The sequence below is a fragment of the Gambusia affinis genome, linkage group LG03 (genome assembly GCF_019740435.1).
Source record: "Gambusia affinis linkage group LG03, SWU_Gaff_1.0, whole genome shotgun sequence".
NCBI lineage: Eukaryota > Metazoa > Chordata > Actinopteri > Cyprinodontiformes > Poeciliidae > Gambusia > Gambusia affinis.
This window is the reverse complement of record NC_057870.1, coordinates 26,461,858-26,486,458: the sequence shown is the minus strand read 5'-3', so window position 1 is coordinate 26,486,458 and position 24,601 is coordinate 26,461,858. Positions and strand designations below refer to the sequence as shown.

Genomic DNA, 24,601 nt, shown 5'->3' with positions numbered 1-24,601 from the left:
TTGATTGATTCTTGCAGCCATATTTCCAGAGACATTGCCTCTGCATGGTTCGATTCTGCAGAGTTTAGCTTTGTGTATTCTTCTTCTCTTTCTCATTTCCTCCGGCAGACAGTGGGCTCTTAACAGCTGTTAGCATTATTCCAAGCATTTCTGGGAACATGCGTCCATCTCCTAGAAACAGGAATGCCTTGTGAGATTCTTTGACCCCTTTAAGAGCTTTCACCCACAGTTTGACCTTTGGGTCAAAGACCGACGGGTCTTCAAGGGTCCTGCGGAGTTTCCCACATTGCAGGACTTTGACGCCCTTCAACAAGTCAAATCTTAACACTGAGCATGAATTTACAACCTTTCAAATTGGGAACAAATCATCTGCAGCTGCAGTCTGACAGTGTGCCTCAGTCTCAGCCAAACTCCAAATTTATTCACGTTCATTCAAAGTGAAACTGGTGGGACTGGTTGCTGGTAAGTCTTAAATCTGCTTCCAGTGAAAGTTGTTTTGGTCAGATAGAAGAAATTCAGACCATTTTCTAGAAAAAATGAACTGAATCTGTCAGAGTTTCATATGCTAGACTGGAAACCAGAGTGAAGCTCAGAGTTGAGGCTGAAGATGTGGATGCTGGTGGTTTACTATGTGGAGGATTCTGAAACAAGCAAATCTCTTTCCCCGACTCCAAATAAGTCCTACAGTAATAAACGTCATGTCTGAGTCTTTTATCCCAATCTGAATCAAGTCTTAAATCTCTAATAATTGTGATGAATTGGTTATTGAAATAATTTGTCAACTAATTTAGTAATTAGTTCATCATTAACTGGTCTGGAGGAGTCTGGGTAGACTGAATGAAAACCTGAGCGTCTGAATGACTGGTCTAGATGGAGACAGCAGCAATGTTTACTCCTGAATCTGCACTTTAAGCTGACATGTCCAAACAGAACAGATTCCTGGGTCGAACTGGGATTTATACGGGTTTGTTCTGTTCAGTGAATATCTGTAGCAACATCGTTCTGCTCCTCCGCCGCCTCAGTTTTCACCCTGAGGGTTTTTCCACTAGTCACACCAACTTCCATGCCTGCCAGGCTGCATTTTAAGATTTTATTGTTTTAGAGGCAGAAAGTTGACATAGTTGTTCATCTCTGAGAATTTGGATTCTTCATTTTGGCTACACATTTTCAAACTCGTGTTAACAATTTCTGGTGATGTCGTGTGTTGCATTACTGTCCCATTTAATCCACTTGTGTTTTCTGTGCCAGCTTCAGCTTGGACCAAAAGTTTAAATTTAACAAAGTTAACGCATCTCCTGACAGTCGGTGAAAAGCAACTAGATTCCTGAAGTATAATTAAAGTAAGTTTTGGTGGAATAATTGTGTAAAGTCTTATTAAAAAACTGAAACTGAAAAAAAAAATTTATTAACTGAAATAAATAACAACGGTGATTAATAGGGGAAAAATATAACTGCAACTATATTGTGTGTTTATAAAACTAACTAAAACATACAGAAATTATAGATATAAGACTCTTTGTTTTCGGGTTTTAAAATCTATTAGACATTTGAACTGATTTAAAATAGATTAACTTTTTTCCTAACGCAAGAAGTTTCCTCCAGCTGTTGGCAAATTATGTTAATTCACTAAAGTTGTGAGAAAACGGCAGAATTAGAGTCTGTTCATGGTAAATGATACTCATTACCCAATCAAATACAATGAAAAGACTAAAACTATAACTATAACTAGTAAAAACTAAACATCTAAGTTAAAAAAAAAACTAGCAAACACACTATAAAAACTAAATAAATTACAAAAACTTTAAATGGAAACCTAAAATTATCATAATCCTGGTGCTACTACATGTCAGCCCAGGTGGCTTTCTGGTAAATTGTCTAATTTGTGGCTTTGGAATTGGTTTTATTTTTAGAGGAATATCTAGAACTGAAAGTCCATCAAAAGTTCACAAACACATGAAGAAGGTCATAAAACTGCAGAGAAAGTTCATCTTCCTTAAATATGTGCACAACTTGATCTCAGCCTATTGAGGCGTGTAAATGCATATTATTGTATTGACCTTCATCTAATATAATCCTCAGCTTTAAACAAATAAAGCTGAGGATTTATTTGTTTGCACAGCAGTTACTGCTGATATAATCAGTGCATTATAAAACCATCAAAAAGATAAGAACTGCACCTTCCAGTCAGTCCAACCTGCAGAGACAAAAGGGACATTTACCACTGGTTCCCATTACACTCTAGTTTTTTTTAAAGGCAGCACTTCTGGTCCTTCGGCTTTATCCTAGTTTACTGTCATTGCTTCAGCCGGGAATTTCCCAGCTGCTGAATGCAGGCGGCAGGAAAAGCAAAACATCCAAGCAGCGATTTATAAGAAAAAGAGAGCTTGAATGGCTCTTCAGCACACGGGCGTGACTTTGCTGCAGGCTTTTGTTTATGAATGAAGATCTATGAGAAGAAATCAATAGGTTTTATATCAGCAAAAAGATTCCAGTTTGTATTCAGGAAGCAAAACCTGTTTGCAGACATCCAACCTTTCAGTATTGGTTTGTGTCATCTGTGAGGTCAAATTGTGCAAAAAATAAAAAATAAAAAAATTAAATAAACAAAGCAGTGAAAGGAAGTACAGTAAGGAGGAGTTGTAGTGTCAGGAATTTAGCACTGCAAAAAAATGAAAGTAATTTTGCAGTAGAAACTCATTTTGTCTAGTTTCTGGTGCAAATATTTTAGTACACTTGAAATAAGACCAAACTAACATACAAGTGACTTTTCAGCTAAATATGTGATCTTATTTTACTGTTTTCAGAAGGAAAACAACTCACCGTTCCAGAGAAACTGTTTAAGGGCATGAACACTTTTGTGATCTGGTTCTTTTATTTTTTTTGTTGCAAATGTCACATGTAATTATCGAACTGATCAATTTTGGTTTTATTTCATCAAAAATAAACCGATGTGCAAATTAAAAAAGAAAGACTCTGCTGAGTGCAGGATTTTTATATCTTGCAGAAGTGTTAAATGTCAAATTTTAACAGGAAGCATTTGCAGTCTGGGGTTCACAGAAAACAGAAGAGTAGAAACTCACTTTCCTCTAAAGTCAGCAACTTCCCTCACATTTCAAGGATTTAGTTGCAGTTTTTCGGTCAGGGTTCTGTTTTCAGTTCTGTCCAGCAGCCAGACAGTGAAGGAAGCAGCTTGTTTTGGTTTTTCTCAGCTCTTACACATGAAAACTACTGCAGAATTAATATACGCAGCTGCGGGATTATTTTAAGGTCAAAAATATCAGAGCAGTTTCAACATGTTGTCTTTTTCATTCTTACACTGCAAAAACACAAGATCTTACCAAGTAAATCTAGTTTCCAGTGCAAATATTGTAGTGCACTGGAAATAAGACTAAACTAACTACAAGTAATGTTTCAGTGAGATATGGAACCTTGTTTAAAGAATATATTTCCTTAATATTAATGAAAATTTACAGTTTTATTGGAAGATTATTTGTTTATAGCATGAAAAGAAATGTCTTGGTGTAGGTGGAATAATCTTCCAATGGAACCAGAACTTTTCCATCAATATTAAGAAATTATTGACTTAAAACAAGTTCCTCTATCATGTTGAAAGGTTACTTGTAAGTTAGTTTTGTCTCATTTGTCTACAAACTAGATGAAATATACTTCGTAAGACTTTGTGTTTTTTGCAGTGTATTTATCTTTACAGATTTGCATCTATTAATTAAAGTTGGAGACACTTTTTGTGTTAAAGTGCGAAAAATGATTTCCGTGTTAATCTGAGACATGAGGGGTTACCAAACTCAAGCCTTGGATTGTCTCATCAAACACAAACATTACAGTAATAAAAGCAAATAAAAGAAAATTGAATATTTCAAGGAAGATTCTGTATGTTTGCAGATAAGAAGAAAAGCTGACGCAGTTTCTCCTGAGAATTGAGAAGTAGAGAAGTGTAGAAGAAGAAGCATGTCCCCATTTTCATTAAACAACATCAGTCTTTAGCAAAATTTCAACATTTCCTTGCATTTGTATGTATTGTTTTGTTCCATTAAGATGTATCTCTTAGAAATGAACAACATCTTACAGCTACAAGAAAAGTTTTCCAAAGAGTTCAGCTGAAAGATGATGCACGTCTTTCAGCTGAACTCTTTGGAAATCACCTTGTTTTCTTTTAATTAGACTTTTTGTTTGTGCTTTTTATAGCCAGAGAAATCGAAACAGTGAGACATGTTTTCCATACCTGAATGATTCAGTCAGTCGTTGCATTTCCATTACAAATGTGGGCAAAACTATCAAAAAACTATTTTGCTATTTCCTTTAAGTTAGAAACACAAATAAAATCACGTAAATAAATTTGTTCATGTGATAAAATCATTAAAAATCAACAACTACTTCTTGTTGTCTTCTTTGTCGTTTCCGCCAGTAGTAACATCCAGTTATTGATCACATGATTTGGAAAAAAAGTGTTTCCATTGCAGCTTTGCAAAAGAAACTAATTTCGAAACAGCTGAAAGGAACACTTCTTATCTAAAAACTTCACTTGTTTCTAATTTAATTTAATGCGTTTCTGTTAATTAAATCTATTTTTGTAATTTTAAGTCAATGGAAATTCTCATCGACCTAAAACAGGATTGCTTTGTCTACAGACCAATGCACTGCAACACACAAAATCTTTCCAATTAATTTTGTTATATTACATTTTAATCAGATTAAATATATGTTGTTCTGCAAAAACACAGAATTTTTTTTTTGTTTCTAGTGCAAATATCTCAGTTCACTTGAAACAAGACAAAACCAATTTACAAATATATTTTCTGCAAGATATAAGAGCTTGTTTTAATGGCATCTTTTTTCTGTGGAACTAGAACTTTTTAATCAATTATTTACTTAAACAACCTTAGATTTCTTGCTAAAAAGTTATTTTTAAGTTAGTTTTGTCTTATTTCACAAGTACAAAGATATTTGCACTAAAAGTTTCTTACTTCTTCAAAATCCTTTTCGAGCATGTAAAGATTATTGTGGTACAAAAATATGTCTTTTACATTGTTTGTTCTTGTGCATAATTTTATACTACTATCATGTTCGAAATAAAGTTTCATTAAAAAAAAGTGCAAACACTATTTTGATGTTACAACATTCCTTGTTACGACGTTGTGTTTTTGCAGTGTACAGAAGCAACAACAGGTAGGAAGCCCCTAATAAACCTCTGACACATTCAGAAACTGATTTCTGCTGGGAACGAATGAGATGATAAAACTGGTAAAGTTGGAAAACAAACAAAGGTTGCAGATGTAGTTTTGTGAAAATATCCTTTTGAGTTTGCATTTTTCCCAGGCTTCAATTCCTAACAAATCCATAGAGCTGCTGTGCAAAATATTCTGCTGCAACAATTCATGAATTGGCTCTGGTCAGAGTTCTGTAAGGGATAAGAAATGCCTGCCTGGATGGTCAGAGCAGTGGGGGTTTTCCACAGGGACCATGTTATTGTAAAAGGAAACTGAAAGTGTCCAACGCTATAAAGCCAGAAGCCTGCGCTCAGAGACCTTCAGTTGCCGGATTTCCTTTACTGTTGCTAGGGGAAGCGAGTTCTTCAGCCTCCAGAGCGACCGCAGACATGACTCCTTGGGGCGATGCCAAGCTCTTCTTCTGCATCTTTTTCATCATCTGCTGCTCCACAGGTGAGTCAACAAGCCATTTTACTCAGTTAACCTGAAAAGCAGAAAGGAAAACAAAAAACACAAAGAAAGAAAGAAAGATAAAGGAGAGAAAGGAAGAAAGGAAGCAGAGGTTTAAACAAATAAAACTTCACTTGAAACTCATCCAAACTTCAGAAAGCTGTTGACAGAATTAAAGAAAGTGCCTTGATTCGGCGTTTGAAGTTTCTGCTTTTGTCACACAAAATTTCACTATTATTAAACGTACACATGGAAATAGGAGAGAAAAAAGTGCCCAGACATAAAAAGTAAATATTTCTGTAGTAAAATCTGAGGAGAATTTGGTCCTTTTCTTGAGAACGCAGGACAATAAGGCGAACTGAAAGAGAGAGATTTGTATCTTTCAAGGTGCGGCGCTGGACTTTCCCTCAGCTAAAAATAACAGATAAACTTATTTCACTTTGCACTGACTGTATAAATATCAATTTAGTGATTTAAATTGATGTTTAGGCGTTGTTTGACAAATCTGTAAACATCTAGATTTGGAGAGCATATCAGAAATTTCCTGTTGTTTTCACACCTTTAATTTCCTGTCACAACTTGAAATGTTTTGCTTTTTATGTAAAAGTGTAAAAAGCCTAAAAAGATAATAAATTAAGAAAAAAATCATATTTTTTAAAAAAACTACAAATACAAATTGTTTCTAGTGGCTAAAAGCTAGTAACTAAAACATAAAAAATGGTTTTACGATGCGCTCGCTTCACTGTTTCACACATTCATTTCAGTCTCACATCAGAGTTATAAAACATCACCACTAAAACCTGAGAAGGCCTGGAAAGTACCAGCCCTCCACGCCTCACACGCATTTGTTGCTTGTAATCTCAAAGGAAGAGAGAAGCAGACAATGGTGTGTTTTGCAACAGCTTTAATCTCTCGGTGTTAGTTTTACATTAACTAAACTCCTGTGGGGGGGAAATCTGACTGACAGTTTGGACTGTAGATGATCACAAACAGACCCACACGGGTTTGTTCGCGCTATCTGTCACAAGGAGGCTGTAAAAGTTAAATTCCCTTCAACTGTTCAGTTTGAAGCCAAGAGATTTCTCAGTCCAAGGCGGTTTACAAATGTGCTCCAAACTTTATTGATAAGTTGACAAATTATAATTTCTCAAATGGAGTGTTCCTGTTACATAAGAAAATCAATTAAAATTACATGTGAAGAAGTTATTAAAAAATATGCAGTGCCATCATCCTACTACCACTTCCTGTCGTCCTTTTTGTCGTTTCTGCCAGTAGTAACATCGGAATGTTGATCACATGATTTGTACGACGCAAAAATAAAGTGTTTCCATTGAAATTTTCTAGAAAAATAATTCGACTTGAAAAGTCTTAAATTTGATAGAAAAAATTCAGAAATTTTGAGAATAATCTTACAAATATTCTAGAAAATTTCTGATCTTAAAAACTTTAACATTTGCTAGAATTTTTTTTAAATCTCCTAGAAAAAACTCAAACATTTTCTACAAAAAAACAAGGACCCTACATAGATTGAAAAGTCAGAGGTTTGATAGGAGAAATTCAAAAACTTTTAAATTAATCTCAATTTTTTTTTTTTGAAAAATACAAGAAAATTTCTGAACTTAAAAAGTCTAAGGTTTGCAAGAAAAAATCTAAAAAATTTTGAGCTTGATCAAATTTTTCTTTTAGAAAATAATTTAATTTTCCGAGCTTGAAAAGTCAAAAGGTTGCTAGAAGTTCAGAAATTTTCTACAAAACAATGAAATTTCTAAGTTTGAAAAGTTGAAAATTTGATAGATAAAATTCAGAAAATGTCTAAAAAAAAAATGAGAAAATTTCTGAGCTTAAAAAGTCAAAATCTTGCTAGACAATAATCTCAGAAAATTGTTTGAAAAAAATTTGGAAGTTTCAAAAGTGAAAAATCACTGATTTTTAATTGGTTCATTTAAAACCAATGAAGAATAAAATTTCGATTTAATAATTTTTTGCCTTTCAGTGACTGAGGCGCAGGTTCCTGTCGACTGCTGCTTGTCGGTAACAAGAAAAACAATCGACAAAAAGCTCATTGCAGATTACCGTGAACAGGCAGAAGGCTGCTCGATTGATGCCACAATGTGAGTTTTTATTTTATCCTGATCATCTGATCAGTGAGTAGAAAACAGAAGATAAACCTTTGGTTGTTCTTGCAGTTTGGTGACCAGACGTGGGTTAAAACTCTGCGCCTCGACTAAGGAGGTAAAGTGGGTGAAAGACGTGATGACGCACGTGGATCGCCTGAAGAAAAAATGCAAAAAGGAGAACTACCAGGTAACTCATCTATGTTCTGATTTAATTCAGTATCTTGGATTTTGTTTTGTGTTGTAAAATTTAATTTTTTATCAAAACAGAAAAATTCCAAATAATCTGTAGTGGTTCGGTTTCAACTTTTTGACTGGAATTTTATAATATTTATACTGTAAAAACACAAAATCTTAATAGTTTTTTTGCTTCATGCATTTCTGTCCAGCTCTTTGAGGATTTTCTACATGTTCTTTTTATTTGTGTTTTTATGACACTATAACTAAACTAAGCACAGAGTTACTCATTTGAATTTTTGCCATGATCTGTAATAATTCTCTATTCTAGTTTCAGGAAGCATCAGATTATTTATTCTCCAATTAGATCAATCAAAAGTGAACTTAAGCACCTTTTCTTAGTATAAGCACATTCAAAGGATGATATAAATCTTTTACTGACTTAAAGATAACCTTTTGGTAAGAAAAACAGGCTAAAGTTTAACATAATCGGCAGGAGTTTCCAGGAGTTTCACTACAATAAAGAACAGATTATCCATTAAATTATTATTTTATAGTGAAACAACTGGTAATTTGGGGTAATTTCCACTTTTATTGGTTCAGTTTATCATATAACATTTAAATTTAACTAAAAAAAAAAGAACCAAAGAAAATTATTTTTATGGAGTTATTTTTTGAAACAGCAATTAATTTTTGGCAACTAACTTTTTAAAAATATTGTTTTACTTGGAAAAAAATCTGATTATAAATTTATTAATGCTTAATCTCTCTTGTTTTTGCATGCTTAAATGTTTGACCTTGAATTTCAAATCAGTAAAATTTACTATTGGGATTTTAAATTTCTAGTCAAACAATATATACATTTCATGGGTTTTGCACAAAACAGTGGTTGTTTTTTTCCCAGTAAAGTTTGTATCATGGAAAATATTTCTAAAATTTCTGAAGGTTTATGGTGAAAAGTGACACCCAGTGTTGGTTCAAGTGTTTGTTCTAGCTGAACGTTTGACAAGCCTCACCTCACTTCAATTGGGTGTAAAACCGCAAAAGGCTGAGTCATGGTGTAAAGACGCCAAAGCATGAAGGGATTACATGAAAACACAGTTTCATTATCACTCTACTTTTGTTAATGGTTTGCAGATATTTTAATGGCTTCTGCTTCCATAAATGTTGTTTTATTGACTTTTCTGCCAATGTCCTGCTGAGTTGAATATAAAAGACATGGTATTTTAGAAATTCTTAATTTTTCTTTTCATGTTTTTGTGTTTTTTCAGGGCAATCGTTGTTTTGGAGTGAAGCCTGAATAAAAAAGCCTCTGGTTCCCTGAGAACACCAAGGGATTGACCCGAATCCAGCTAAACGTTTCTCCTGTTACCTAAATAAAACCTTTTGTTTTTTTCATTTCATCTTTATAAAAATATATATGTTAATTTGAGCTGCAATCTAAAAACAACATTCTGAAGGAATTTTATTTTTTTTACTGCTTTTCTGTTTGTAAAAAGTCTTTCAGAGAGAGATAATATGTTAAATGTGTAGCAATTTAAGCTAATATGTATTAGCTTAAATGGCTACATTAAGCTAACACATGTGTAGCCACATAAGCTAGCCTATGTTTTAGTCAGAGTAAGTTTTATTGTAACCTTAATGTGAATTTTTATTACTAATTAAAACCTTTTTATTTTCCTCAGATGCTTGTGTTTGATTATTTGCAGATGATTTTCTGTTATCTGTTAGAACTGAATTTTTTTAATAATCCTCATAGCATCAGTACATACACTGTGAAAAGGCTAAAGATCTATTTTTGTGTTATTTTGTTTTCTTTTGCACCCAAAAAAATGTGAGAATGTTTGAAATTTGATACAAGTGCAGACCAGAGAAAACTTTTCACTTTCTGTCACTAGAGTTTCTACTGTGGTGGAAAAATGGAAAAGCAGTTTACATATGCAAATGGCCCAATAAATAAAATGTAATTAAATTTAAAAAAAAATGTTGTATAAAATAGCTTCAATTAAAGAATAACATCATAAACCAAGACAAAACAAAAAAGTATTTTAAATACTTTGTAAAAGTCTACAATCAGATAAACAAAGGTGCAAAGACCAACTGTTTCACAACACAAGTATTTAAAATAAATAAAACAAAAACAAAACAAAAAAACCCTACTGTGAGACAGTGAAATTAAAACAAAATCAGTGGGATTTGTTAACTGGATTTAATGGTTCAGAGCCGATAAATTGGTCATTTCCCAGACAGTGCCGCTGTTGGTGCAATGACTATTTCCTCTACAAATTAAAGAAGAAACCATGAATCATGACGCAGAAGATATTTAACAAGAAACCCCAAAAGAGGAATGAAATATAGCCAAGATTTCTTTTTTGCTGTTATGAAGAATCAGAATCAGTTTTTTTGGTCATGACTTTGTGCACACATAAGAAATTTGACACAATATGAACAAATATGTATGTAAACTCAATATTTTGTCCTATTCTTTTTTCTTCTTAAAAGTCTGTTGACATTTAAAACAAGATAATTGGAGGAATCAGTAACTGATTCATGTCAAACATTGGAGTAGGTTGGGCAATCTTTTCATCTGTTGATGGAAGACAAATACAACTGGAAGTCATCAGCATAGATTTGATTAATATTGGAAAAACCCTGTCTGACAGCAGATGATAGAAGAATGTAAAAAAGAAAAGAAGAGTGAGCTCAGAGCTCAACCCTGCGGGACGCCACGTTAAAACCTGTAAGTCCTGACGAACAAGTCCAGGAAAACGCTGGTGGCTGACAGTTTAGATGAAGTACAACATTGCAGAGCATTTCCCTCAGTGAAATATTCAAATAATATCGCACTTCATTCAATTCCTCGGGTAAATTCGAATGTTTTTATGTAAGAATTGAATGCCTTTCTTCCACTGTCTGGTTCATTCTCTCATACAGATCATATAAACCAGTGGTCCCAACCGGTCAAGACTTGGAGGGGGTTCACATGGCACATTTTTGTCCTGATTTTCTCCTTACGAATGTTCTGAGTTCTAAGAATGTCGACTAGATTGCAATAATAGTAACCGATCATCCTGCAGTGTGTGGTGTGTTACGTAGATGGTCGGACCGCTCAGATCTAAAATCCGGCATGTTGAAAATGTTGGATTGTCTTGGCCCTTTTATCTCAGCGTGAGGGGATTTCCCTGACTGGGAGCGAGAACGCAGCCTGTTGAATGCGACAGGTAGCCAATCAGAAAACACTGTAACATAAGCACGGAGGGGAATCCCAAACAGCTGACCTGGCCCATCCGAGAGTCCGGTGGAAATCGGAGATGATATGTGGAAACTATCATGTGCTTGGGGCTTAGCATGCCCCACGCTTGGAGGCCTTAGTCCTCGACGCGGACGTCGCGGGTTCGACTCCCGGTCCCGGCGACCTTTGCTGCATGTGTTCCCCCCTCTCCTCATCCTCCTCCCTGTCTGCCTACTGTCGCAAAAAATACGAGCCACTAGCGCCGCAAAAAAAAAAAAAGAAAAAGAAAAACGAAAAAATAAACTATTATGTGCTTAATAAACATGGATGTTTATTCAGTTAAAACTGTTAACTACAAAAAAAATAAAAATAACTCACCTCCAAATCATAGCGGCTGCTCCCTCCGTGTTTTATCAAACGCCTTTTCTTTCTGTTTCGTCTTTTATCGTTTAAAATGAGTCCACACACCGTCACTACTGCTTCTACATCATCATTTGCTTATTCTAAATTCAGTATGGTATGTTGGGGTTTTATGGGATTTTCTTCCGGTTAAAGGATATTCAAAATAAAAGCTCCTCCAGACTCAAATAATACATAGAATGGAAATATTTAATCATTTCTTGTGCGGCCCAGCACCAATTGGTCCACGGACCGGTACCGGCCCGTGGCCCGGGCTTTGGGGACCACTGCTATAAACTCTGTATGTTTTATATCACTGCAAAACGTGACAGAAATTAGAGATCTTTGTTAACGGAAACATCAGAAATTTATCTGCTTTAGTTACTGGATCAAACAGAAGCAAGCTGACATGAATTTGAGTAAAAGCTGCCAATTTTATATTACAACCTGGCAGACCTCCAGGTTTACTCAAATTTCATCCCACATATTAGTGCCTCACAGGCAGAAGGAATTCCTCAGAAAACTGTGTCAGAGTAAAAAAGGTTCCTGCGAATTTCCCTGAACAAAAAACCTTTTTGTGTCACAATAGATTTATTTCAGCACCCTGTTAAATGTTCAACCTCGGTTGTTGCAGAATGCGGTTGTGGGAAATGGCTCAGAGCAAAGTCAGCCTGAAATATCAACTTAACACTGAGCCACAACGATGGTTTTCCAAACAAGCAAGGTTTGATTTTTCCACAGAAGAAAGTGTAACTTTATACTGGAGACACCTGCAGATGTTCTAGCAGGCGGAAACTGTGACTGCAGCTGGATGTGTGAATGATAACTGAATAAAACTAGTTGTACTTATTTCAAAATGCCTCAAAGTTATTACAAAAACACACTTTTAGCTTCTTCTTTTTTTTTTTTTTTTTACTTTTTTTGTTTTGTTTCTTCTTATGGAGAAATAATGGCTCACTTTTTTTGCACTGCAGTAACACAAAATCTTATAAAGCATTTCTGGTCTAGTTTCTAGTGCAAATATCTCAGTACACTTTAAATAAGACAAAACCAGCTTATAAGTCCTTTTTATTTTAATTTTATTTTATTTTATTTTATTTTATTTTAGATATAGCTGCTTGTTTAAAGTAAATAATTCCTTCATTTTGATGCAGGTGAAATTATTGGTAAATTTACAGATTTGGAGAAGCAACATTCAGCTTCTATGCTCCACAAATCTGGAACAAACTTCCAAAAAACTGCAAAACAGCCGAATCACAGAGTCTCTTTAAATCTAGACTAAAACCTGTTTAGAGTTGTTTTTGAAACATTATCAGTGAAGCACTGACCAGCATATTTTATGTGCAATGATGCAATATTTGTTGCTGTTTTTTTAAACTAGTGACTGTATGGTGTTTTTATGACTTTGTTTGTGTTATTATTATTTAACACAACTGCCTTGTTGCTGACATGTGCTACGCAAATAAAACTTAATTGATTGATTGTGTATTTAAACTCTCTCAATAAACCTCCAAAAATCCCCTTAAACAGCAGAGAACCAACCTTATGCATTTACAATCAAAACTGATAATCAAAAATTAAAAAAGAAAAAGAGGCTGCTGATGCTGTAACTCTGTGCCAAATCTCATTTCCAATGATGATTTGGATTAACTGCGACAGACTGCCGACCTGTCCAGGGTGAACCCGCCTCTCGCCCGGAACGTTAGCTGGGGATTGGCACCAGCAACCCTCCCGACCCCATTAGGGACAAAGGATGTATAGAAAATGGATGGATGGATGGATTTGGATTAACGATGCTAAATGTTCTAGTCTCGAGCGCCATCTTGTGGCCTCCATGTGTTGTGACAGTATTATGCCTGTTGAACAACATTAAAGTAAACATTAAAGCATTAATACTGATGGTAAATTGATATGTTATACTTATCTAAAGTGTAACATTAAAGCTTTCCTTTAGGTAGATAAAAAAAATAAAAAATTTCATAGTCCATATTTTTGCCACCAATATAAATATTTGACATTTAAAGAGAGATCTATTTATTTACAATTGAGAACTAAATGGAATTGAGTGGTAATTAGATACATTTAACACATTTTTGTTTTTAATTACTGAGATTAATCTCAACCCTGCGACAGACTGGCGACCTGTCCAGGGTGACCCCGCCTCTCGCCCGGAACGTTAGCTGGGGAGGAACCAGCAACCCTCCCGACCCCATTAGGGACAAAGGGTTTATAGAAAATGGATGGATGGATTAATCTCAAATTTCCCAGAGTTTTGGTGGAAATTTACTGCTCTTTTTTAAAAAAAATGTCTATCTACAATTGCACAAATATATATATATATATATATATATATATTATATATATATATATATATATATATATATATATATATATATATATATATATATATATATATATATATATATATATATATATATATATATATATATATATATATATATATATATATATATATATATATATATATATATATATATATATATATATATATATATATATATATATATATATATATATATATATATATATATATATATATATATATATATATATATATATATATATATATATATATATATATATATGTATATATGGGCCACTTTCTGGGCCACTTAGGTACAGGAGTTTATGCAGCACAGTCATGTATTAATATGATATGCATTCCCTGTTCAGGTTTCTGTTTGGATGAGAAAGGTTGGATAATTATGATGAATCAAATGGCTTCGACTCACATTAAGGCTGTTTCCCGTTCTTATTTCTTTCATTTCAGAAACATTTCTAAAATCAGACAAATGGTCTCAAGAGTTGACCTGGAGAAAATCATTCATGCTTTCATTTCATCTCCTCTGGAATACTGTAATGCCCTTTTTAACTGCCTGGAAATCCTCAATTTCACCTTTGCAATCAATACAGAAAGCAGCATCCAGACTTCTCACCAACTCCAATAAATTCTGTCGTATCTCTCCTGTTCCATTTTCACTCCACTGGCTTCCAGGTGATTTTAAGATTTATTTTAAAGTACTTCTGCTGACATACAGAGCATTACAAGACCAGGCTCCTGATTACCTTTGTCAGCTTTTAACTAAATATTCTGCTGCTCATGGTCTTCATTCTCAAACTCTGAATGTTTTGGTTGTTCCACCAACACAGTTAAAAACTAACGGGAGCCTTTCAGTCAGTGGCGGTGGAACAGTTTACCCTTTCAGCTCCGTTTTTCTGACTATGGAGGTTTTTAAAAAGCAACTAAAACATTTTATTTTCCCAGGATTTTATCTCTTGATTTTACTGTGTTTCTTATGTTGGTTTTATGTTTTCTATTGTTTTAAGGCTGATTTCTATTGTGATTTGTGATTTTATGTCTGACAGCCACTATATAAATAAACTTTACTTAATTACTCTAAGGAAGAACAGAAGTGAAAAACAAGGGAAAAATAGAAAATCAAAGGAACACCAAAAATGACAAAAATCAAACTCAAACAACCCCAGATTCCGACAGTATTTTTGTTTTTGCTACAACAAAAGGACGACATGACAATTTGTTTGCATGCTTGTTATTATTATTGATATAAATGTTACTGACATCACCGACTGTTGTCACCGTAGTGATGGAAGAAAGGAGGAGAGAAAGAAGTTCCCTCACATTCCAGATGTTGCTACTGTTTTATGTGGATCAGGCTTTTTCTCCTGTGTGGATTCGCTGATGACGCTTCAGACTTGAGGAATATTTGAATGTCTTCTCACAGCAATTGCAGCTGTAAGGCTTTTCACCAGTGTGGATTCGCTGATGAAGCTTCAGACCTGAGGAACGTTTGAATGCCTTCTCACACTGATCACATCTATAAGGCTTTTCACCAGTGTGGATTCGCTGATGAAGCTTCAGATATGAGGAACGTTTGAATGCCTTCTCACACTGATCACATCTATAAGGCTTTTCACCAGTGTGGATTCGCTGATGAAGCTTCAGACTTGAGGAATATTTGAATGTCTTCTCACAGCAATTGCAGCTGTAAGGCTTTTCACCAGTGTGGATTTGCTGATGACGCTTCAGATCTGAGGAACGTTTGAATGCCTTCTCACACTGATCACATCTATAAGGCTTTTCACCAGTGTGGATTCGCTGATGACGCTTCAGACTTGAGGAATCTTTGAATGTCTTCTCACAGCAATTGCAGCTGTAAGGCTTTTCATCAGTGTGGATTCGCAGATGTCTATTTAAATGATACTTCTGATTGAAAGCCTTTCCACACTGGTCACAGAGAAAGCGCTTCTCTCCAGTGTGAATTTGTTGATGAATTTTCAGATACCACTTCCATCTGAAAAGTTTCAGACACTTGTTACAACGATGTTGTTTCTGCAGCCTCTTGGTGGGCTGATCCTGCTGTCCATCACTGGGACCAACTGAGGCTTCATCATAATGTTCTCCTGGGTTTGTGCAGGTTTGTTTCTACGAAGGGAAGTACAGTAATTATAACCAACAGTAAATATAATACACAAACACTTTGATAGTCAACAGCTTTATTGCTTTGTAAAGATTAAAAGCATCCTAACACATCTCCCCGTTTAGTTTAATCAAATACAAAAGTATAAATTTGTCTTTCTCTCAGGTGGACTAGAGGTCTGGAACCTGTGGCCCCACGAGTGGCTCTTTGGACATTTTTTAATGGCTCCTAATAATTTAGTTAAAAATGCAGAAAAAACAACTGATGGTCTTTTAATCTAGACATAATGACAAAAGTACATTTTAATAAAATGGTAAATGACTGAATTTATTTAGTACTTTTCCAATCATTTTGACAATTCAAAGCGCTTTACACTGGAGTCACATCCACCCATTCACACACACAAACTCTCACATTTATACATCAGTAGGGGGTAAGTGCCTTGCCCAGGGGTACATCTACATGTGCAAGGAGCAATCTGGAATTGAACCTACAACCTTCTGATCACAAAACAATTAATCTACCCACTGAGCCACAGTCGACTCATAGTCATCAGTAATATACAACAGAACAATTGCATTGAATTTCCACAACAGAAGGACAAGAAAAGTTCCAGTTATTAATTTTTTAATTTGTTTTTCTTGTCATTGAGTTAAAAACTATCCTATAATTTTACTTAATTAGTTACTTAGTTAGATGTTTATTAAAATGACAAGTCAGGAAACATTTATGGCTCTAAAAAAGTGTTGTTGTTTTTTATCTGGACTGAAGACAAAAATGGTTCTTTGGACTGTAAAGGTTTCAGATCTCTTTTGTAAGACAACAAAATGATTTGGGTTTTGTTAGGTCAGGTCACCAGGCAACATAGAGACATAATGGACCAACAACCACACACACACACACACACACACACCCGCACACACGCACACACACACACACACACACACACACACACACACACACACACACACACACACACACACACACACACACGCACACACACACGCCGACATTCATTCCAATTCAGAAATCCCTAATTAAAATGAATGTCATGTTTTTGAGGTGTGGCATGAAGCCAGAGTACCCAGAGAAATCCCATTCATGCACAGAGAGAACATTCAAAGTAAATGCAGAAAAACTATTAAAAACAAAAAAGTAGCACTTAGTTCCCACAAGGTTTAATAACTAACCTCTTCCAGTGACGCTTTCTCTTCCTGACAACGTTTTTCCATTTCAGTCCTGTGTAACACAAACATTCATAACATGTAAAATTTAATTTAGGATATTTGTGCAGCAGTGGCAGCAGTTTCAGATAAAGTTGAAACCAGATTAGAGACAACCTGATTTCACACATTATGATTTTAAAACAGTCTTAACTTCCTGCTTTATGTCAGCCAGGATTAAATCCCTAATTTCTCTGAGAAGTTTTCATTTCTGTTTTACATTTAGAAAGTTTTCATAAGCTAACTATGCATTTAAACAGATGCTTTGTAAACTTCTAGCATTTTAACAGAAATAAGTGAGAATCATGACACAGAGGGATAATTTCTGCTTCACACGTTTTAGTTTTAGTAAAGAGATGATTCTACATTTTGTAAAGTGAATTATTAAACATCAGTATGAATTATTACAAATATATGTGATAAAGAAATAAGCCTTTACTTACATTTTCTTTGAGCCAGCTCTTCAGATTATCTTTGTCACAATATTTACATTTGACAGATGCTCTTATGGTTTCCATGGTAACAGTGTTCAAAGGATTACAGCTCCATAAACATTTAACTCTCTATGTATTTTTTTAAAAGAAACATTCATCCATTTGATTAGGCTGATTACAGACTTTTTTCTTCTGTGCACCAGAAAGTTTCACTTTAATGTTAAATCTATTTTATTTTAACATATCTGGAAACTTGTTATGGTGCATACAGTACTGTTTCCATGGAGACAGGTTGTTTGGATATTTTAGATCTTAATGTAACCATAGTTGTAACAAATCACTATATTTGTTATGTTTTGTTTTGTAAATGTCACGTCTTTTAAAACAAGCTGCATTCGTATGTGTGTGCCTCTGTGTTTATACGAGGATGCAAAAGCTAAAAGAGACGGAGGAAAGCAGAATTATTTATTCCCAACAGTCCCCCTGTCAGGGTGGCAGAAATATCACAACAACAATCACTAAATGTGGTGCATATGGATCCTGAGATATGAAGGCCCAGATCGCCATGGTAACGGCCCTCAGCCCTCAGGGTTGCAACCCCCTGGACAACTAAGCTAATGTGATACTAACACTGGAGTAATTAAACTAAAGGCAAAAGTTTAAGCAATTTATTGTAAATCATGAGAAACAAAAGTCAGACATTCCTGAGAAAGTAGATGTCAGGATACACTGCAAAAACACAAAATTCTACCAATTTTTTTAGTAAAGATAAAGGTAATTTCATTTTGAGCGACAAGGCAATACAAAGTGCTTTAAAGGAATTAAAAGGAAATACAAACAAATTAACAAACCAAAAGAAAGAGCAAGAAGAAGAAAATTTATCTAATGTTGATCTATTCAAAGTATATAAACTACATGCTGCTGTTCAGGGTTGCAAGATCAGTATAAGTAAATATCCTCTGGTCTAATCCCTTTTTCTATTTTGTAGTTCAAATATCTTAGTAAACTTGAAATATGTAAAACTAACATACAAGTAACTTTTTAGCAAGACATAGAGGATTGTTTTGATTCAACACGAGACCCTCTTCAGTTCGCCTACCAACACGGTTAAAAACTAACGGGAGCCTTTCAGTCGGTGGCGGTGGAACAGTTTACCCTTTCAGCTCCGTTTTTCTGACTCTGGAGGTTTTAAAAAAGCAACTAAAACATTTTATTTTCCCAGGATTTTATTTCTTGATTTTACTGTGTTTCTTATGTTGGTTTTTTGTTTTCTAATCCTCCTCCAGCCCTCCTATCCATCATCCTTTCACCTCTACCTCTCCTCCTTCTGCCTCTGCTTCCTTCTCACCTTCTCTATTCGCTCCTACCACTCATCCTCCGTCTGTCACTGCTGGCCAGGTGCGGATTGAGCTGAGACGACTTCGTCCTAGGAAGACTGCAGGACCAGACCGGGTGTGTCCGAGGGTTCTAAAGGCCTGTGCTGCAGAATTGGGAGAACCTCTACAGCATGTCTTTAACCTGAGTCTGCGACTGGGTGTGGTTCCCATACTATGGAAAACATCCTGCATAGTCCCTGTTCCAAAAAAGGGTTGCCCAAGTGAGCCAAATGACTGCAGGGCAGTTGCTCTGATGTCCCAAGTCATGAAAACATTGGAGCGACTGGTCTTGAACATGATTCACCCCCAGGTGCAGAACGCACGGGACCCTCTTCAGTTCGCCTACAGAGAGAGGGTGGGTGTTGAGGATGCTGTTCTCTTCCTGCTTCATCGTTCCCTCTCCTACCTGGATGGAGGGGGCTGCTTTGTGAGGGTGCTTTTTTTTCGACTTCTCTAGCGCCTTCAATACTATCCAGCCCCATCTACTACAGGAGAAACTGAACATCATGGCTATGGACCCCCATCTGGTGTGCTGGATAACAGATTACTTGACTAACAGACCACAGTTTGTCAGGGTGGTGATCTGTAGGTCCACCACTCTGACCAGCAACACAGGGCACGGTTCTTTCGCCCCTCCTCCTCACCCTCTATACCTCCGACTTTAAATACAACTCAGTTACATGCTACATGCTAAAATTTTCGGACGATACTGCCATTGTGGCGTGTATAAAGGAGGGTGGAGAGGGGGAGTACAGGAGCCTGGTGAAGGATTTCGGGGCATGGTGCCACAGGAATAAACTCGACCTGAACGTTGATTCACTCCTCCCATCCCCCTAGGGGGCGCTGTAGTTGCTTTGCATTGGGACAGGAGGGGAGGTGAAACCAGAGAAGAAACTTACGGCCGGCCAGTAATGCACTGAGACTGCTGTTAGCTGGAGCTAACAAGCTGAATCTACCATAAAATCACATCCTATGAGTGTTGCCCAACGTGGTGAGTTATATTAATGCTGTAAGTTGTGGGGAGATTAGTTTTTTGTTATCTGTTCTAAGCGTGAGCTTGGTGAATTTGCTAGAGCTAATTAGCCAAATGCTAGCTGTGTTTTGCTGCACTGTGATATTTGAATGTGATGTTTATTATATTACGACGTGTTCTAAGAGTAAACTTCGCCTTGTAACCAGTTAGTCAAGTCAAGCCTAGCTCTTAAAACTATGTTTAAGTTTGTTTATTGAATATTGCAATACTAAGTATTAATGTTTTGTTTTTACTTTATTTACAGTTTAACCGGACGGTCTGTCTGTGTAATAGCACACGGCAATAAAATTAACAACAACAACAACGACTATCTTATATTCTTTGTAACACTGAACATCTCTAAAACAAAAGAGATGATTCTTGACTTCCGTAGGGTTCCCCTCTTTCCTCAGCCTATCACCATCGATGGTATAGAGGTGAAGGTGGTTAGCACATACAGACACTTGGGCCTACAACTAGGCAATAAGATGAACTGGTTTTCCAATATAGATAAAGAATATACTTTTTGAGGAGATTGGCCTCCTTCAATGTGTGCTCTAATCTCCTGTACAAGTTTTATAAGTCCGTTGTGTCTACTGTTATATTCTATGCAATCGTTTGTTGGGGGGGCAACGCAAGGAAGAGAGACACACAGAGACTGTCGGTGTGAGCCTGGAGTCTGTAGAGACGGTGGTGGAACAGAGGACACCGTCTAAACTCAGTTTAGTCCTGGAGAACACCAGCCATCCACTGTACACTGTTTTTCTCCAATCAGAGGACCTCCTTTAGTGACAGGTTCCTCTCACTGGGTTGTTCAACTCAGAGGTTTAAAAATTCCTTTGTCCCACGGGCCATTAGGCTTTATAATGCTGCTATTTGTGGGAGGGGGAAGTATTTTAACATATTTAAGCACTTTTATTTGACCTCTTTTAGTCAAATAAAATAATAAGTAATATATTTATTATACTATTGTACCTTTTATGGATGTCTCCAGCTGTACGATTTTAATGCTGTGTGGATGTGAATTAATGTGTGAGCAACAGATAACCTCAATTTCCCTACGGGATTAATAAAGATAACCTAACCTAACCTATTGTTTTAAGGCTGATTTCTATTGTGATTTGTGATTCTATGTCTGTGACAGCCACTATATAAATAAACTTTTTCTTAATTACTCCAAGGAAGAAAAGAAGTGGAAAACAAGGCAAAAATAGAAAACTGAGGAACACCAAAAATGACAAAATTCAAAAATCAAACTCAAACAACCCCAGATTCCGACAGCATCTTTGTTTTTGCTAAAACAAAAGGACGACATGACAATTTGTTTGCATGCTTGTTATTATTATTGATATAAATGTTACTGACATCATCGACTGTTGTCACCGTAGTGATGGAAGAAAGGAGGAGAGAAAGAAGTTCCCTCACATTCCAGATGTTGCTGCTGTCTTTTCTCCTGTGTGGATTTGCTGATGACGCTTCAGATTTGAGGAACGTTTGAATGTCTTCTCACACTGACTGCAGCTGTAAGGCTTTTCATCAGTGTGGATTCGCTGATGAAGCTTCAGATGTGAGGATTGTTTGAATCTCCTCTCACACTGATCACATCTATAAGGCTTTTCACGAGTGTGGATTCGCATATGGCTGTTAAAAGAACCCTTGTGATTGAAAATCTTTCCACACTGGTCACAGAGGTAGCGCTTCTCTCCAGTGTGGATTCGCTGATGAATTTTCAGACATTTCTTAAATCTGAAAAGTTTCAGACACTTGTTACAACGGTGATGTTTCTGCAGCCTCTTGGTGGGCTGAACCTGCTGTCCATCACTGGGACCAACTGAGGCTTCATCATCATGTTCTCCTGGGTTTGTGCAGGTTTGTTTCTACGAAGGGAAGTACAGTAATTATAACCAACAGTAAATATAATACACAAACACTTTGATAATCAACATCTCTATTGCTTTGTAAAGATTAAAAGCATCCTAATACATCTCCCCGTTTAGTTTAATCAAATACAAAAGTATAAATTTTCCTTTCTCTCAGGTGGACTAGAGGTCTGGAACCTGTGGCCCCACAAGTGGCTCTTTGGACATTTTATAATGGCTCCTAATAATTTAGTTAAATATGCAGAAAAACTAACTGATGGTCTTTTAATTTAGGCATAATGACAAAAGTACATTTTAATAAAATGGTAAATGACTGAACTTATTTAGTGCTTTTCCAATCATTTTTACCACTCAAAGCGCTTTACACTGGAGTCACATCCACCCATTCACACACACAAACTCTCACACATTTATACATCAGTAGGGGGTAAGTGCCTTGCCCAGGGGTACATCAACATGTGCCAGGAGCAATCTGGAATTGAACCTACAACCTTCTGATCACAAAACAATTAATCTACCCACAGAGCCACAGTCGACTCATAGTCATCAGTAATATACAACAGAACAATTGCATTGAATTTCCACAACAGAAGGACAAGAAAAGTTCCAGTTATTAATTTTTTAATTTGTTTTTCTTGTCATTGAGTTAAAAACTATCCTATAATTTTACTTAATTAGTTACTTAGTTCGATGTTTATTAAAATGACAAGTCAGGAAACATTTATGGCTCTAAAAAAGTGTTGTTGTTTTTTATCTGGACTGAAGACAAAAATGGTTCTTTGGACTCTAAAGGTTTCAGATCTCTTTTGTAAGATAACAAAATGATTTGGGTTTTGTTAGGTCAGGTCACCAGGCAACAAAGAGACATAATGGACCAACAACCACACACACACACTCACACACGCGCGCGCACACACACACGCCGACACTCATTCCAATTCAGAAATCCCTAATTAAAATAAATGTCATGTTTTTGAGGTTTGGCATGAAGCCAGAGTACCCAGAGAAATCCCATTCATGCACAGAGAGAACATTCAAAGTAAATGCAGAAAAACTATTAAAAACAAAAAAGTAGCACTTAGTTCCCACAAGGTTTAATAACTAACCTCTTCCAGTGATGCTTTCTCTCCCTGGCAACGTTTTTCCATTTCAGTCCTGTGTAACACAAACATTCATAACATGTAAAATTTAATTTAGGATATTTGTGCAGCAGTGGCAGCAGTTTCAGATAAAGTTGATACCAGATATTGATTAGAGACAACCTGATTTCACACATTATGATTTTAAAACAGTCTTAACTTCCTGCTTTATGTCAGCCAGGATTAAATCCCTAATTTCTCTGAGAAGTTTTCATTTCTGTTTTACATTTAGAAAGTTTTCATAAGCTAACTATGTATTAAACAGATGCTTTGTAAACTTCTAGCACTTTTAACAGAAATAAATGAGAATCATGACACAGAGGGATGATTTCTGCTTCACACGTTTTAGTTTTAGTAAAGAGATGATTCTACATTTTGTAAAGTGAATTATTAAACATCAGTATGAATTATTACAAATATATGTGATAAAGAAATAAGCCTTTACTTACATTTTCTTCGAGCCAGCTCTTCAAATTATCTTTGTCACAATATTTACATTTGACAGATGCTCTTATGGTTTCCATGGTAACATTGTTCAAAGGATTACAGCTCCATAAACATTTAACTCTCTATGTATTTAAAAACAAACAAACAAACAAAAAAAAACACATTCCGCCATCAGATTAGGCTAATTACAGACTTTTCTCTTCTGTGCACCAGAAAGTTTCACTTTAATGTTAAATCTATTTTATTTGAACAAATCTGGAAACTTGTTATGGTGCATACAGTACTGTTTCCATGGAGACAGGTTGCTTGGATATTTTAGATCTTAATGTAACAAAAGTTGTAACAAATGACTATATTTGTTATGTTTTGTTTTGTAAATGTCACGTCTTTTAAAATCTGCAAGATTTTAAAAGACGTGAAAAGTTAGATCTGCAAGACAACTCTGCCGTGGGGCAGAACAAAAATGGCGTAAAACTCAACTTCACGTTCATTATGACATCTATAGAGAAAAACTACGTTACTATCATTTAACACTAAAACATGCAAGACAGGCTTTCTTTGCAGATGTCATAAACAAAAACATTAACAATGCTTGAGCTTTATGTACAATAGCTGACAGACTCACAAACCCTCCTATCATGTTACCACCTGAATTTCAGTCTATTGCCGCCTGCAACCAGTTTTCCAGCTTCTTTTCAGAGAAAATTCAAAAAATCAGAGGATTAATCTGCACATCCACTATAAAGTCAGTACCAACGCTGTGCCCAAATAAAACAAATACAGGAAAAATGACCCAATTTCAACTACTTAATTATAAAACCCTGGAGGAAATTATAAGTCAACTCAGCTCCAGTTCCTGCTGTCTGGATGTTCTACCCACACATTTCTTTAAGAAAGTCCTGCCTGTTGTTGCTACTGATCTGATCCAAATAGTAAACTCATCGCTCTCATCAGGCTTTGAAAACAGCAGTAATCAAACCACTGATAAAAAAGAACAATCTAGACAAATCACTACTGCAGAATTACAGGCCGA

General features: G+C 35.7%; 2 protein-coding genes across 6 annotated transcripts; one reads left to right on the top strand and one right to left on the bottom strand.

Moving 5' to 3' along the window:
* Positions 1–5,524: 5,524 nt before the first annotated feature.
* LOC122828032 (C-C motif chemokine 3-like 1) lies at positions 5,525–9,650 on the top strand. The gene is made up of 4 exons (XM_044111214.1): positions 5,525–5,678; positions 7,669–7,786; positions 7,862–7,979; positions 9,238–9,650. The coding sequence occupies exons 1-4, from the start codon at positions 5,615–5,617 to the stop codon at positions 9,268–9,270; spliced, it is 333 nt and encodes a 110-aa protein (XP_043967149.1). The 5' UTR covers positions 5,525–5,614; the 3' UTR covers positions 9,271–9,650.
* A 5,502-nt stretch (positions 9,651–15,152) lies between these two features.
* Positions 15,153–23,655, bottom strand: LOC122828687 (gastrula zinc finger protein XlCGF71.1-like). 5 transcript variants are annotated; one of them, XM_044112474.1, is made up of 4 exons: positions 23,571–23,632; positions 23,089–23,137; positions 21,537–21,979; positions 15,153–15,267 (listed from the first exon to the last, which is right to left on the bottom strand). In XM_044112474.1, coding segments are annotated over exons 1-4 (507 nt in total). In that variant the 5' UTR covers positions 23,573–23,632; the 3' UTR covers positions 15,153–15,254. The 5 variants fall into 5 exon arrangements, with proteins under 5 accessions (XP_043968409.1, XP_043968407.1, XP_043968406.1 ...); XM_044112472.1 differs by lacking the exons at positions 21,537–21,979; positions 23,089–23,137; positions 23,571–23,632 and adding exons at positions 15,817–16,062; positions 17,248–17,296; positions 17,724–17,827 and having other exon boundaries at positions 15,153–15,648; XM_044112471.1 differs by lacking the exon at positions 21,537–21,979 and having other exon boundaries at positions 15,153–16,062; positions 23,571–23,655.
* Positions 23,656–24,601: the final 946 nt, after the last annotated feature.

Coding starts and splice junctions, on each gene's coding strand:
- LOC122828032 (XM_044111214.1), top strand. CDS start 5,615: ATGACTCCTTGGGGCGATGCCAAGCTCTTCTTCTGCATCTTTTTCATC. Junction 5,679..7,668: donor CATCATCTGCTGCTCCACAG/GTGAGTCAACAA, acceptor TTTGCCTTTCAG/TGACTGAGGCGCAGGTTCCT. Junction 7,980..9,237: donor GCAAAAAGGAGAACTACCAG/GTAACTCATCTA, acceptor GTGTTTTTTCAG/GGCAATCGTTGTTTTGGAGT.
- LOC122828687 (XM_044112471.1), bottom strand. Junction 16,063..23,088: donor AGAAAGCATCACTGGAAGAG/GTTAGTTATTAA, acceptor TTCCCTTCGTAG/AAACAAACCTGCACAAACCC.